The sequence below is a fragment of the Pagrus pagrus genome (assembly GCF_965226575.1).
Source record: "Pagrus pagrus genome assembly, chromosome: 10".
NCBI lineage: Eukaryota > Metazoa > Chordata > Actinopteri > Spariformes > Sparidae > Pagrus > Pagrus pagrus.
In genome coordinates, this window is record NC_140194.1 from 10,823,185 (window position 1) to 10,839,214 (window position 16,030).

Genomic DNA, 16,030 nt, shown 5'->3' on the forward strand with positions numbered 1-16,030 from the left:
TATAAGTTGACAGCAACACTGTTAAGCTAATCTGACAGAGAACATTAAATATAGCAGTGGGCGATAACAAAACAATGGACAGATGATGCTGATGTGCCACACGTCATATTTGATTGACATCGCTTTAAAATATGGTTTTGAAGCGCGGACGTCTCATTTTGTTAAATGCCTGTTGCCTCGACTCCTCTCTCCTCCCGTCTCTTCTCTGCCGCCTCCGCTCTCCTGTCAGGGAGGAGGGACTAAGACACCAGGAGAGGTGGCGGGGAAAGGAATCAAGGATGTAAAAACTGAGAAATGAGAAGATAGTGTACAGTGTGAATTTAGTCAAACCTATCTGGATCACATCTAAGCTATATACATTTCATCCTTTCCAGACCTGGACAGAAGTAAGTTGTACACTACAACATAGTTATTGAGTCTAATTGCATGTTGCGTTTCTTTTCACAACACGCACAAAAAAACATGCAGGGTAAACCATATGTTGGGCCTGCTTGGGCCTCATTTTGCAGGTTGGCCTTTTAACAGCAAAAAATGTGTACAGCGTTCACATTGTGTACCAGCACAGCGTGTACAAAATGGGTACAGTAGGCCATCCTGCCTCCCTCTGTTTTCTTGCTGCACCAGCATAAAAAGGTGTGTGTAATTGGCTTACCTGAACATAGAGCAGGTTCAGCTGGACGGGGTCCCTCGAGTCCACGTTCTGGTCCGAATAGAAGAACTTGCGCCTGAGCAGCAGAATCTCGCTCTCCTCCACCCCTTGCTCCCTGAACGTCCTGCTGTGGTCCAGCCAGTTCACTGCCCAATCAATACACACGCCGCGTTATCACATGCACTGAAATGAATAGACGTTCACTTTGAGATGTTACCAGAGGAGGGATACTGGTGGTGAAATTAACCAGGCAGTTCAAAGACGTCAGACAGGCATCAGACGGATGAGCTCAGGCAGACGAGCTCAGGCAGACAATCTAGCAAATTATTCACAGGGGGAAGTGAAAATCTTGACAGGGCATAAACAGTGTCATTTACATTATTTTCTGCTGAGACGAAAAAGCTAGTTCCCAGCCAAAGTTGGAGGGTGATTTATATATTCGAATGTTTCAAAATTTAATTGGTGTCCTCTGGGGGGGAAAGATAACAGTGGAAATTTCATTAAACTTTGATATGTCCATGCAATAAATTAGACTCTGGTGATAAAGCACATGTCCACATGATGGCGTTGAGTCAGATTCATTAATGTGAAAATAAAAAAAGGGTGTGAAGCCATCAAGATACCAACAACGCTCCTGGAGGCTCTTTTTTTTTTTTTTGCACGCTCGCACTCACAGTCATCATCCGTGTGGAGTTTGGCTTTGAGCTTTTCCATCTTCCTCTCGTCTCGTTGCAGCAGAGTTCTGTCTTTCTTCAGCGTCCCCATCCCATCCTCCTTCTTCTCCTCCGTCAGTTCTTGAATGAGGGAGTATTCCTCGTAGTTGGTGATTCCTGAAAAGGGGCACAAGTTAGCCAGGAGATTCTCAGAGGAGGGGACGATAACTACTGATGTGATAGTGAAAGCGTTTCCTCGATTCCCTTGCACTCTCTCTTTTTTTTTTTTTTTTTATCTCTGGGCTCTGAAACAGAAGTGAAGGAAAGCTGGAAGAGAGCCAGCAAAAACTAAAATGGAAGCCGAGGAGGAGAAGAAGCCAAGCAGAAAGACCTACTCCAAACAAACATTTTCCAATAACGCTATCTGCCAGACACACATCCCTCTCCTCCTCACCCAATTGAGCTTGATAGCAGCCCATTATAATTGAAATGTACTGCTTAGGGAACACCTCAGTGACAGGCGAGGATGGCACCGTCTGGCCCTTAGGAAGAACACTTCAGCATTTATTAGAAACGAGCTTGTTTGAGCTTGATAAATCATGCCCACTGCACCCTAAACAAAAAGTGATTAGGGTTTTATCAAGCGTACATGAATGCTCCAAAGTGCTTAACAAATGCGGCTGTTTAAATATGAATTTCATAGCACAGAATTGTACAGTAATGTACATTAATATATGAAGTCAAGTTGTATGGCTTGGTCTAAAAATAAAATAGATGATGAATAATTCAAGCCTCGGACGATGGCTTGACAAGATTCATATTAGCGGCTCGTGGAGACTTACCGATTCTGCTGCATATGGTGACGAGCAGCTCCCCGACTGTTTTCGAGTCGTCCACCATGATGGTTTTAATCGCGCCGTCCAGCATTTTGATCTTTTGCGGCCTTTGTTTCTTCTTGTACTCCAAAACATCCTAAAAAAAACGGGAGAGGAAGCAAAAATGACACCATTAAACTGATCCTTCTGGATATTAAACTGCAGTCGCTCCGAGCAAGCAAGGGAGGCATAAACACAAGCATAAACAGGTCCCACTGGAAACTTTACATCACTTAAAGAGATGATAATTCACACTGACAGCTCCCCACCCCAAACTATATGACTTAATCTTACTCCATTTCGCAGCATGTAGTAATCCAGGGTTCTTCCAGACTCCAGCCAGATTCCTTTCCTGGGATCATCGTCAGACAGGAAGAGGCCATAATCTGACGCTGACACACAAAAAGTGAAACATGTGAATGTAGCTGCCTATAGATTTCCCTGATGTAAATTTAAAGACATTTTCTAAATCATCCACTGACCTTGTCCTGTCTGGGCTTCCGGGACTCTCTCTCTGATGATCCTGCAGGCATCGTACACCGGCGTGGATGGCTCAAACTGCATCGTCTTCACCACATTGCACTGGCGCACGCAGATCTTTAGTGACAAAGCCACCATCTTGGTGGGTAGTTTAATGGCCTCACCGACCTACACAGCTGGAAAACACAGAAGAAACACAATGTAAGGGTCAGAGCGTGTAGAGTCACGCTGCTACCGAGGGGTGGACAATATCATGACGTCTTAGATTTTGGATATCATTATATTGTGATATGGCTCAAGTGTTGTCTTTTCCCTGTTTTAAAGGCTGCATTACAGTAAAGTCATGTAATTTTCTGAGCTTACCAGACTGTTGTACTCGTTCTAATACTCTTTACATTTTTATCAAAAACCTCACTGTATTTTGTTTTCCTTTCCTTCAGTGTGCATGTAAAAGGTCTTGAGAGTTAAAAAATTCAGTCTGGGCCAATGGGAGGGCCTCTCTTCCACAGAAAACGCCGCTCCTGAAACGCCTCATCAGCAGTCCTGCCTTTAATTCTGTGACTTCCTGACATCGCACTGCATCCCAGTGTCACACGTTTGCATAATTTGTGCCTATATTCACGATAGCAGTGAAGCTAATTTGAAGCTGAAAACAGGACAGAGCCGAACGGAAACACGGTGAGCGGTGCTGCTGGCTCAGGCGTGTGTAAAGACAGAGGGGCTGAAACAGAGCGTTTCAGACAGAGGCGGAATAAAGGGCTGCTGCACTGGACAGTATGAGAGAAGTGATGTGTTTATGAGCATTAAAGCATGTAAACCATTCTTGCAGTAACCCAAAATTAAATTATGAACCTGAAAATGGGCAGAAGATGAAATGCTTAAGAATATATATATATATATATATATATATATATATATATATATATATATATATATAGAAAGAGAGAGAGAGATTGTGAGAGAGAGAGAGAGAGATTGTGTATGGGGATATAACCATTTTGAGGCCATATCAGCCAGCCCAACCGCTGTCTGACATCTCAAATAGATGGTCTGCATCATGACTAGTATCAACAGGCGGTTATTAAAATGTCCTCTCTAAAAAACAGTCAAGCTCGGGAGTGTGAAGAGGGAGAGTCACAGGCAATATACAACACCACAAGGCACAGAACAAATCCTCGCAATTATCTCCTCGGGGACACTTTTTACCTGTGAATCAGTGTTGTGCCGTACGGCAGCTCCTCATTCTCCCCTGCTGTTCTGATATTAAAGGGTTGCGCGTCTGAAAGGTTCTGCCTGATTGCAGTGTGTGTAGAATTAGCTGAACGAAGGCAAGAGACATAACCTTGCAGCGGAAAAAGAGAAATAAGTGCAAATCTCTCTAATCGTCAGGAATAACACGAGCCGAGTCAAAACACAGAAAATGACATTCCACCGCCGCATCATTATCCGCTCCTCTCCTGGCTCGCACTCTCCCCCAGAAGCATCCGACTAGACTGCGAGACAAATTAGTGGGTGTTTTGTCACATACTGCAATTAGGGTGAATCAATTCAGGTATTCTGAGATTCTCATATGCACAAAAAAGGAGAGAGACTAATACTGCAGAGGGTTTCTCCTTTTCCTTGACCTTGGCTTCAGCAGGGAGAGGGATGAACGTGATGAATAGGGCCATCTACACCCGGGAGGCTCTCATTCAAACACATTCAGACCAAAAATCGAGTCGTTACTTTTTTGCCAACAAGAATTAGTCTGTGACATATTCAAAGCCAACAATCTCTCCTAGAGAAGATGGGGCATACCGGCACGGATTCAAGTTCCCGAGTACTGGTGTTACTTTCTTCTAGTGCAGATACAAAAAATGCACTGCAGAATTATTGCATTTTAGGGGTTATATGTATTTTATTCAATTCTTTATTAAAAATGTGCATATATGTTTTATGTGTGCGTGGCCTGCAGGGAAAAAAACGAATATTTCATTGCGCAACCAAACCCTGTGTTGTAAAATGACAAAAGATTATCTTATTTTCTTGATTCAAATGTCTTGTTTTCTCCAACCAACTGTCCAAAACACAAAGACTGTTAGTTTAATATCATGTAAGACTGCAAAAAAAACAAATATTGACATTTGATAAACTGTAAGCAAGGAATTTCTGGTGTTTTTGCTTTAAAAAAATGAACTGAAACAATCAATCGATTATCAAATGACTTGCAGATACATCGTCTGGCAGTCGACTCATTCATCAGTTCTGCTCCACTATTCCAAATTCTACTTCATCACTAAAAGAATTCTGGTATTTGTCTCCACGTCTGGATATGAAGGCAAAAGTTCAAATCTTCACACTGACACGATTCAGATCTCAGCCACACTCGGAAACAAAGGCTTGTTTTGTGCTCAGGATTCACAGCTCATCCACAGGCCCCTCTTTGAACCAGAGCAGAGAAAGTCTGAGAAGTAAATTTTCTGTAATGATGGAGTTGTGAATGAGCCTGCCTGTGACTGTGGCTCCGTCGTGGCCATGTGTTCCTTTCCAATAGCCCCACTCCTTCCCTGAGCTTTTCTTCATACAAAGTGGGAAAGACAAGCACAAAGAGGAAGGGGTAATGGCGCGGCATGAGCTCTCCTCTATACGGGCTAGCAGGGGAGCCCCACCGAGTTTTTGTCATCCAGCTCTTCCACAGATACTCTCTTCTTGACAACACGGCAGGCTCAGGATGTAGACTCACAGGTAACAACACGCACGTGCCAAATATACAGATTGTGGCGAGGTTTCTCAAGGATTTCGGACAGGTTGCGTCTGACAACAGCTGCTTTCGTCTGTTGTGAGTAGCATCAGTCACTTCAGAGAGAAAGTGCTGCAGAAACCGCATGATGAAACCCAGGAGGATAATGATAATCCCTGAGCTTACAGTAGTGTGAGAGCACACAGTTTTCACTAGGATCCTCGTGCAAACACTCCAACGCAGCCAGCTCCTCATTAGCTCTGCTTACAAGCACGTATGGATCCACATCTGAGCGACAAGGAGCAACTCCCTTTCTGTTAAATCTTTTTTATTTTATTACCCTTTCTGGATCAGTAGGTAGACCTCGAAATGTAATTTCAAAACACTATCTCCCGTGACGATCAGAAAAACGTCCTGCTTTGAATTCGATTTCTTGGCTACTCTAAATATTAAGACATGAAAATGGCCAAAGAGCAGCTTGCTGGAGGAGTCTAAACATGGACAATTCAATAGAGACCAGGGGAGGCAGGAGCCATCTGGAGAGGATACAGCTCTAATGATTGACTGTAATACCAGCAGCAGTGCACAGCCCGAGAGCAACAACTGCTGCGATTACTGCACCAGTCTGTCACACAACGACCAAGGAGGAAATTTAAACAGTGTTGGTCCGTGGCCTGAGCCGTTTGTCTGGACCAGTCCTCCTTAAAACGCTTCTGATAGAACTACAAATTTGAAGCAGAATGACCCTTGAGAGCAGAACAGGGTGGGGATGGGAATGAATAACATTCCTTCAAGGACACCGTACAACAACGCTGTACAGGGGTGCTTCAATTTTGTGGTTTTTATTCAATCAATACCAGAGCACACGCCTGCGTGTTTCTCATGCAGTTTGAAAATGAAGATGCAGGGCATGCAGAGTGCAACAAAGATAGCAGGCTGATACCACGGCCATTATTTCCTACTGTGAAGAGCATACGAGCGCTTCACAGCTGCTTTGAACAATGCAGATAACAACTGTGCAGCATTGTCCCCTGCATTTTACACCAGATTACAGCAGACGTCATATTATTTCAACCAATTTTGTCCTTATAGTTTGTGTAATACGAGATATATTTTCTGAGGATCCAGGAGTACACAGTGCAAACACTTGACATTGTGCTCTGAAGACATTAATTACAGTAGGAATCTTAAACCCTTCCTGACCTTCAGCGCACTGCGAGCAAAAATAATAACGAGAGCAACTTGAGTTCAATTGGAATGAAAAACAACTAATTTATAGCGTGTGTAATTCCTTTTTTCTCTAAACCAACAAAATCTAAACCATCCCCCCTCATTGCATTGCTGCAGGAATTTCAAGGTCAGCCTAATAAACTGAGAACACGGGACAAACAGTAATGATTCCCTGGTAAACAAGATGTTTTTCGACTCTTTCTGCTTAAGCAGCATTCGGGAGTAGAAACAGAAACATCTCTAGTTTTACTTAAACCATCAGCGGCGATTATTGCGAGGATAAAACAGCCACTCTAGGAATAAAAGGTAGATCAGTAAGGCGACTCTACTATAGTATTGCAAAGGATGCCGATTCGATTTTAACAAGCTGTGATGCAATTGAAAATAACCCCAAAGGTCAAACGAAATAGCCAGTTAAGCGGCAGGAAAATACTGTGGCTGCCTCCCTCACTAACCTAACAAATGCACTGAAGTGGCATTTACTATAGCATATTATCTCCAGCCCGGTGGACCATTATTTTTGTTTAATTTAAGCGTGTAGTGTGTCAGTGGCATTGAATGGAGGGCTGAGAGTAATCCAGACCTCAGCAGTTCTCAGGACTGTTAAGAACAGCAGGATTAAAGCATGTGTGCATTGAGAAAATGCTAATTGGCTAAACCGCTGCACACCACACCTCCTCGTCTCTCCTCTTTACATCCCCGCACCGACACTCTGAGCACAACATCAGCCTTTTATATCCCCCGTCTGAATGAAAGGCAAGGTCAGTCATCTGCAGGACCGTAGCAGGTCTCTGGAGACCACTGTGTTTTCCTGGAACACAGTTAGTCCGAGGGCGACGGTGGGTCACACAGCAGCCAACATCTGTGTATTCAAATCCAATGTTCCTGCAAACGCAGACGCTATATTTCTGTTCAACTCATGCGCCAAGGTCAGGTGTGTTATTCCCACTAGATGTGAAAGCTGTTTCTAGATTTAATGATTGCTATATAATCACTCTGAACGCTTCACCTTCTAATTTGAATTTGGTAAATCAGAGCCCTAACTATACACAAGAGGTAAGCATTAATCAATCACCATAAATACATCTTTATGTGTGTGAGGCATACTTGATTTACAACTAACACATAGCAAATTATTATACATCTATTTAACAGCCCGGGGCTGTAATCTGAGCAGCATATGAAGCCGGAGAGACATCATTCTGCCAGCTCGCTTTCACTACATTAATAACATGAGGAGAATATGATTACGGTACACTGATGCAAAAAGTCACATGTTTGTAAGCTGCCAAAAGAATGATGGATGGAGCATGGTTATGCTTTTTTAGAGAGTCCAGAGATTGTAAAAATATACGACACAAAAGACTTTAGGGTGCACATATTAATGATTAACTAGTTCAGCATGAAGATTAGTAGCATATTGGCTCTTTAGTAGTCATTATAAAGGCCTTATTAATGTCTTATTCTACATGACTATTCTAATCATTGCTTATTGATAGTAAGTAAGAAAGTTGTAACACATGAATTACAATGCTTTGCTCAGACCGAGCCTGATAAGGTGGTATTACCATGTGAATAGCCATTCTCCCTTCTAATAGCACTTCATAAACATGGTCTACTCTTATGTAAGAAACCACCAAACTACAGTGTTAACAGTGTCCAAATAAATCTAATCACTTCCTTACTTGCTATTATTATGCAGTAATTATTAAGTCAAGCGTGTAATAGACCATCGACCCAGTATAGGATAGCGCGTGTCGATGTTTGCGTATAAAGGTGCAGCAGGGGGTGATAACGACAGGAGCAAAAGACTAACTTAGTGTAAAGAGCCAGAAGGTTTCTGAAGGCAGGAGATTAAGGTGGATGGGTGGGTTTGCTGTGATACTGACTTGGGTTGGGTTATTGAGGGAAAACTCCTAGTTTAAAGGGCACTATGTAGTTTCAAAGAAGAAATTTAGACCCAGATTTATAATATTCACAATATTAATGAGGCAATAAACAAACTCAGAAATATTTTATTACTGAATAAACAAGCTGTTCCCCAGAACACCGTTTGAAGCTAGAAAGGCGGCAGGGTCCGCCAAATATAAACAAAGTAAAACAGCATGAAATTGTGTTGTCCTTTTAAGGTCAGTTTGTTTATTCAGTTTATTCAGTCATGAAAACTAAGAGTTTGTTTATTTAGTTTGTCCGATTAAAATTACTTCCCCAAAACAACGTAGTGCACCTTTAATGGCCAAGTAGTAACAGAATATAGTCACGCAGGATAAGGAATTAAAAAATGCTTTACATGACTAATATAGAGCCAGTATGCTACTAATAAGCATGCTAATAAGTAACTAGTTAATAAATGTACCCTTAAAAAAAAAGGGTTACTGAATCTTCTTTTCAGACAGTAGATATAAAACTAACCATGCCCTCTGTTACATGTATTTCAAAATGTCCGCTTTCTTATGCCATGTAGAAACTACTCTCCTTTTTAATCAAGATGTCCTTGTGCTCATTTCCTTGCAAAGAATAGTGACTGAAACTGGAGTCCACCTGAATACGATTCAAATAATTAATAAGTCAAAGGGCCTTCGCCTCCACCCTTATCACTTCCTCCATACGTTTCATAAATTAATTAAACCTTGCTCCAGCAAGAACACACGTCCGGACGTTATTATGAAGGAGAACTGACCCTTGCTATTTTTAAGTTCACCAGGACTACCAAGAACAAGCTGTCATTTTGTAAGTGGCTTGCTTGTTATTATTTCACTTAATAGAGTATTAGTTAGGGAGTGGTTGTCGAGACAAAATAAATAAATAAATACTCCAGATAAAAAAATTACAAAAAGGTACAAACCCCCGCTCTATATTCAGAGCCACTCACAGTTACACTGACTTATTGTACAAAAAATGAACCTTGCTGCTGCTGTGACCCACTCTTTGTACCACAGGCTGTGCTCCTGGGCGACACACTCCGCTGTAATGCAATTTGAGGGTATAGATACTGACAGAAATTATGATTCTTGCCCTTGTCGCAGGGAGGGAGAGAGCAGCTCCTCTTACACTAAAAATATCCTGCAAAGTAGAGCGTCCTCCAGCAGCGCCGTTTCAAAAGCATCCACAGCAGAAGCGGTTCAATACATGTTACCGTTTCTTCCTCATTGTAATTCACACACACCCATTTTCTTTTTATCTGATCTGTTAATTCTCAAACTGAATTTCTTTCAAATTAGACTACAAATCCTTCATAAAATTGAGACATTATAAGAGTGGGTGATTGTACCATTTAGACTGTCCAGCAGTCCTGGAGTATCGCAGAATTAACAATATATACCAGCCGTCATTGAGAGATGTGAAGAATGAGCGAAGAATGAGCTTTGTAATAGATGGAGACAGAAACAGCTACTAGAGGAGGAGAGCTCCACCCAGCAGCTGCAGTCAGTCAACCAATGTACTGGTCTCTCAGTCGGCAAGCCAGTGCGGGGTCGACCTGGTGTCTGAGTCAGTCCCTCAGTGGGAGTGGTGGTTAATGGTGGGCCCAGACAGATGTTGCCCAAACATTTTTATTTCATTACACGCCCTGATGGATGCAGAGCAGCAGAAAACAACAGAAAGGACCGAGCCCATGATGATTTTATTTCCAGTATCGACCACATTTTTAACCATGAATCTCTTTCAGAGCATTTACAGTAAGCAGCCTCTGGTCCACTAGCCTACATCTGGTTTTGACTGATAACTATGCCAGACTGAGTGATGTAATGATGCGAAATAGGGAACAGGTTTGGAGTCAGTAGCCACTATTAGTTCATTTCCATTTTATTAACACTGTGAGCATAAAATATTTGGGTATGTACTGTACTTTCTGTATATATGACTATCATGAGCATAAAATACTGAACAGGTGCTTGTGAAGTGGCTTCCACCACTCAACCCACACAGCTCTGCTTGTTATGTACTGTTCACTGCATACCATATGGATGGTTTGATCTTGAAATACTACAGCAGGTTTAAAAGCAGGAGGGAATTTTTCAGCACGATTACTTCCAGAGTAAACTGTAGTTTCATATCAGCAGAAAATCCAACAGATTTCCTATTTTTGTTAAAGGTGCAATATGTAAGATTTTTATATTAGAACATTGAAAAAGAAAAATAAGATCATCAACAGAAAATGAAGAAATGACAGTGTCAATAGTAGGACACAGACGTCTCTGTGCTGTGTTGAAGAGATACCTACTGGAGTTAGCATGCTAACCAGCTAGCCTTAGCAGTTCCAGCCTCCTGTGCTATTGCTTTAAACGGCAAAACTTCCCCATTGCTCCGAACCCCCTGTCGAGGCATACTCGAGTCAGCTCATGGGACCGCTAGCTACACAGCTAACTCAGCTAACTAACTAGCTAGCAGCAGTTATCAGTTACTCTGGTGATGTATTGCCCCATATTTGTTCAGAGTATGAATTCAATAAGTGTGCCAAGTCTTACAAAGTGCACATTTAATATTTATATTAGCTTACTTACTGAAATCAGTATAAAAGTAAAAAAGGCATCTTCACCTGTCAAATAAAATACATCAGCGCTCACACAAATACAACAGATGAAAAACCAAAACAGGTTGTTGCTCACAGGAACACGACTGTTCCCTCTCAGTTCTCACAAAAACTGTAAAGCATAAACTGTAACATTAGCTGCTTGCAGTGCATTCAAACATTATGGGTCGGTGGACCATAACTCCTTATTCAGGGACCAGCATCCCCAGAATGAGCATGTGATTGACAGCAGGCAGAATGGGTTGTCGTTTACAACGTCTCTGTCGAACAAAAGCACGGCTTCATCTATACCAGATTTTCATAGGGACCCCTAAACAATCCGAGGTGATTGAGAGTTTTGGCATTTGGCACCCTGGGTATGATTTATTTAACTTTCTCCAACTCCGAGATGCATTTTTCACCCGCAGACATCCATGTTGTTTACCGACCTGGGAGCTCAGTTTGCTTGTCATTTGAGATGCAACCTGCGTGCAATCAGTGAAGTGTACTCAGCTCCTTTATGCATACACAAATCACAAGAGGAGTTGTGATGAAGTGCGCTGACTGCACATTCTGCTGTATTTACTGAGGTTCACTTGATTTGTAAGGGTCAGTTTAGCAAGGAAATGAACCCACCTCTCAGAAGCAGGTGCAGATTTGTGGACAGATAAAGAAATGTTGAGATATACCCACGGCTTAGCTCCCTATCATGTTCACACTCACAGCCTCTTTTCTAGGGCTGCGTCTAAAGATTATTATTTTTTGTAGATTCATCTCTCGATTGTTTTTTAAACGATCCGATCAGTTCTTGATCTGTAAAATATCAAAAAATGCTGAAGTGTTTTTCATGGCGTTCTCAAATGTCTTGTTTTGTACACAACCCAACGATACGATTTACTGTCAAAGAGGGGTGAAGATGGAGGAAAACATTGACATCTAAGAAGCTGGAATCAAACAACTTAGATGTTTTTTCCTTAAAAAAATTACTATTTTAGTTAACAACTAATCCATTAATTGTTGCAGTTCTATTCTTTTCTACACTTATGTTACAGGGATTTAATTTTTCTCTTATACTTGTTAATATCTCAGTCCTAAAATAAGCTGCACGCTGTACTGTATATACTGTGCTGTATATACTGACTTGTCCTTTTCTGTTTTTCCGTCTCTATAAAATTCAATACAACCTCAATCACTAAAGAAAGAAGATTTACACAAACTGGCTGCAGCTCTTCCACACGAAGAGAAGTGTGGAAGAGCTGCACTAAATTATTTCAATAAAACATTATAGAATAATAAAACAGTAATAATAAAAAAAATACAGTTTCTCGCCTGCTCCACAAAGTGGGAGGAGGTATGTGCACTTCTCAGTTACCATTTAGCAGCTATAGTGAATGTTCCTGAATTATATTATTTCATTTGATGATTATTTCTAATTCAGCATTACTACTACATCCTCATTGAACCTTGATCTTAATTTCAATGTCTTATAGAGCAGAGTTGCCCAAAGTGGGACTTGGGATCTATGGAAGACCGAAGAGGCTAGTGGAAAAAAAACAATTAGGAACTTGGAAAGATTATCATGTACCCTATTATTTTTGTCTTAATAAACACATAAGAGCCTCTCAGGGCTCCATACAGTACCATTTTGCATCTTAACACAAGAGGTGTTTGCTTTATTGCCCGTTGGCCAACATTAACTTTCAGTTTTGTCCCACCAATGGAAAAAGTTTGGGCACCCCTGTTATAGAGGATACATGAGGTAATCTCAGACAAATCTCACTCCTCCAGTGTGACTTTTTGACCTCTCCTTGCTTCACAAGACACGCTCGGAAGGCAGTTTCGAAATGTATAAACTGATGCTATCTTAGTACACCGAGTCAAATGTTGCACACTTTATTCAACGGTGCACGCTGAATAAAAAGTGGCAGAGCTAGTACATTTAAACTTTCATGTGCTAAAATGTATGATTTCCCATGAGCAGCACAATACACAAATCAGAAAATGATTGAGCATATTGCAAAATCAACTCAAATAAAAGACGGTATCCTTCTAATATCCTTTCAGCCACGTCCCTCAAACAAACTGGGAGACTTGCAGTCAGACGCCCTCTGTTTCTCCTCTCAACAACACTACACAATGTGATCGAAGGACCACTGTGTGTGCCGGCAATACAGTGTGACATAACTGAAAAGTTATTTTATCAAATGCAGACGGACAGGCACAGCGAGATTAAGGAGTATCAAGTCGACTTCTCAGATGTGACAGTAATTAGTGCAAGAATATGTAAGTACAAGGCAGAGCCGGCTCGTGAAATCATTGCATCACAATTAGAAAGGTCACAGTTAAGATGCCAGCCCAGCTCCCACAGTATCTCAACGCTCATCTGTCTCCCGGCAATTTGCAACAAAATCAAAACTGATGCGGCCTTTCCTTATGAGAAGCAGCAGCTTGCGAGAGCGGCCTGCCAAACATGACTTCATTACACAACACACGTGAAAAATGAGCAACACAATCTTTTATTAACAAACCATGTGGGAGTCGATGCCTAAGATTGTAGCGCAAGCAAAGACAGCACAATAGGTAGAGGGTGAGGTGAATGTGGGTGTTTGTGAGCATGACCACGCGCACACACACACACACACACACACAAATATGTTTCATTGACTTGAATATCCATAATGGATCATCCTGCCGTGGGCTGTGAGCAGGAGTATCAGACGACGCTCTCACACCTCTGGCTCCCACGATCACTATATTCTGCCCCGGAGTGTCATGTCCTGTAAATCAGGCAACTCCAATCTCCGGTCTGCGCTGCCTCCCTCCCCAGCTCTGAGCCTCTCTCTCATACTTCAGTGGCTGACTGCCTAGCACCACTTGCATGCTGATTACAGTATCAAGAGCAGTGGAACGGAACATACACTGGCTTCTCTCCAAAGTGTGATACAGCGAGCGGCTCTATCGGCATTTAATGTCCTCTGGCATGCTGCAGAGGAAGGAACCTGACACACAAAGGTGGAGATTCATTGTTCTGGCTCTTTAAGCAAATCAAACATTTAGCTGGGAAGACCACAAGCAGACATATCACTTAAATCGTGAAGCGCCGTTCTGATTAGTTTTCCTGCACAACGTCTTCAGGAGCTACACTTACCAACATGGTTGCCTATTACCGTGTCAAAGTGGTAACTTTAACAATAAAATCCCCTGTTGATGAAGAGTGAAACCATGTTGCTGCATGAGAGGAGGTTCAGGGAGAGGCCATGTTGTTGGCCCATTGTTTCCAGATCAGCAACTCTGCCCACAGTTGCCATGGCTGCTGCTGTACCCACCTTTTCCTGGACATATAAGGCCGGACAGCAGCAGCAGCAGCAGCCACGTCCACTCTGCCCTCGGGTGCACAGTCGCAACTGCTTCCAGGGTCATCTGGATGTAGGTTATACGCGGTGATTTCAGCTCAGGTCAGCTTTTAAATGTCAAGCAGGCAAGGTCAAAGAGAGAGCTTTGACAATGTTAAGGCCTGATTTATCATGACTATACAACCCCAGTGTGATCCAGCAGGCCTCTCAGCTATCCTGTCACTAGTACATGGAAGTGTTCAGCAGAAAAAGAAATTGAGAGAGTTGACTTTGATTCCCTTTGATAGAGCGTGTCTGAAAAATGAAAATACCTCTGTGTGAAAGTGTCACTTCAGCTTCAATGCTTTGGAGGCTCTGCACAGAAACATAATGTAGCACTTTGAGTGGAGAGCTGCACTGTGAGAATGAGAAACTGTCTGTGATATCGTCTGCTGGTACATTGATCCCCACAGTGTCGTCAAGAAGACAAACGTGCACAAAGACGGGCAGATTTTTTACAGAGAACACATAAGCAAGAACCCTTTTCCCTCCACTCAATTAACGAAAAATGCTTTCGAGAGCGCCTACCCTCCCAAAAATGATGGATGATGGGTCAACATCTCGAGCGCACAATAAAAGTTAAAAGCAAACTTGTGCGAGGCCAAGGCAAACGAAAGAACTCCATTATTCAGTTAACTTGGGAGTACATTCCAAGCACAGTATCATTGTGCGACTCCTTGCAGCTTTGTTTTTCTCTCAGCGAGGACTAAAAGCACTGGAGAATCAAATGTTTAAATTGGCCAGAGAAGGCGTATACAACAACTTTCCCTCTGACAAATGCTGTACACTTCAGAAAGTTCTTCAAGTGGAGGCTGAGCACAGGAGGTCTGCAGAGAAATTTGGGAGGCTTCTCCTAGGAATAAGAAGAGAATACATGTTTGTAACTAGATTCTTCTGGTACTGGCTACAATCTCCAGGTGAGGAGAGGCACTGTACAAAATAAATGTATTTCTCATTTCACTTGCCTACACGGAAAGGCATACCCCCTTTGAGAAAATGGAAAATTTAGGTTTTTAAATTACAAACACTCGGAGTAATGAAAAATGCGTAAACATAAATATATCCTGATTTGAAGTCAAACGTTCAGTCGCAGAAACTGATATCTCTGGTTGTTTAATTTATTTTCCTCAATCATGTTTTCGCACTGCAAACGATATCAATCAAACGGGTGTGGGTTTGTTGCGATAAGGTGACTCATTTTCTTCAAATTTTCAGAAATCATGTTTTTTGTTGTGGACTAAAGGGAACTGCAATCAAACTGGTGCCGTTTTATTCATTTTAAGAGTAGCTCTTATCTGTTTTTGCTATTGAAATCTGATATTCTTGTTGATGGAAATGCCTTGTTGACAATAAACTTCATGCAGACTAAATTTCTCGGTTTATGGGTAAAAACACACAAATTATATCAACAACAGCCCTTGTCGTCAGTTACTTTCCACCCCTGGGATCTAGGACAAGCAAAACAAACAATAAATTATCTTCAACACAGGGACACATGAATTATATATTGTAGAAGTCTTGA

At 41.9% G+C, this 16,030-nt stretch overlaps 1 protein-coding gene across 4 annotated transcripts in view; it reads right to left on the reverse strand.

Annotated features, from left to right (window-relative positions):
* tln2b (talin 2b) overlaps positions 1-16,030 on the reverse strand; it is a 93,720-nt gene that overhangs the window by 54,696 nt on the left and 22,994 nt on the right. For all 4 annotated transcript variants that reach the window (XM_084363187.1, XM_084363188.1, XM_084363185.1 and 1 more), the window contains exons 2-6: positions 2,660-2,833; positions 2,472-2,569; positions 2,145-2,274; positions 1,324-1,479; positions 653-795 (exon numbers count right to left, since the gene is read on the reverse strand). In XM_084363187.1, coding sequence (XP_084219313.1) covers positions 653-795; positions 1,324-1,479; positions 2,145-2,274; positions 2,472-2,569; positions 2,660-2,795 — 663 coding nt within the window. In that variant the 5' untranslated portion in view covers positions 2,796-2,833. The remainder of the gene's footprint in view (positions 1-652; positions 796-1,323; positions 1,480-2,144; positions 2,275-2,471; positions 2,570-2,659; positions 2,834-16,030) is intronic.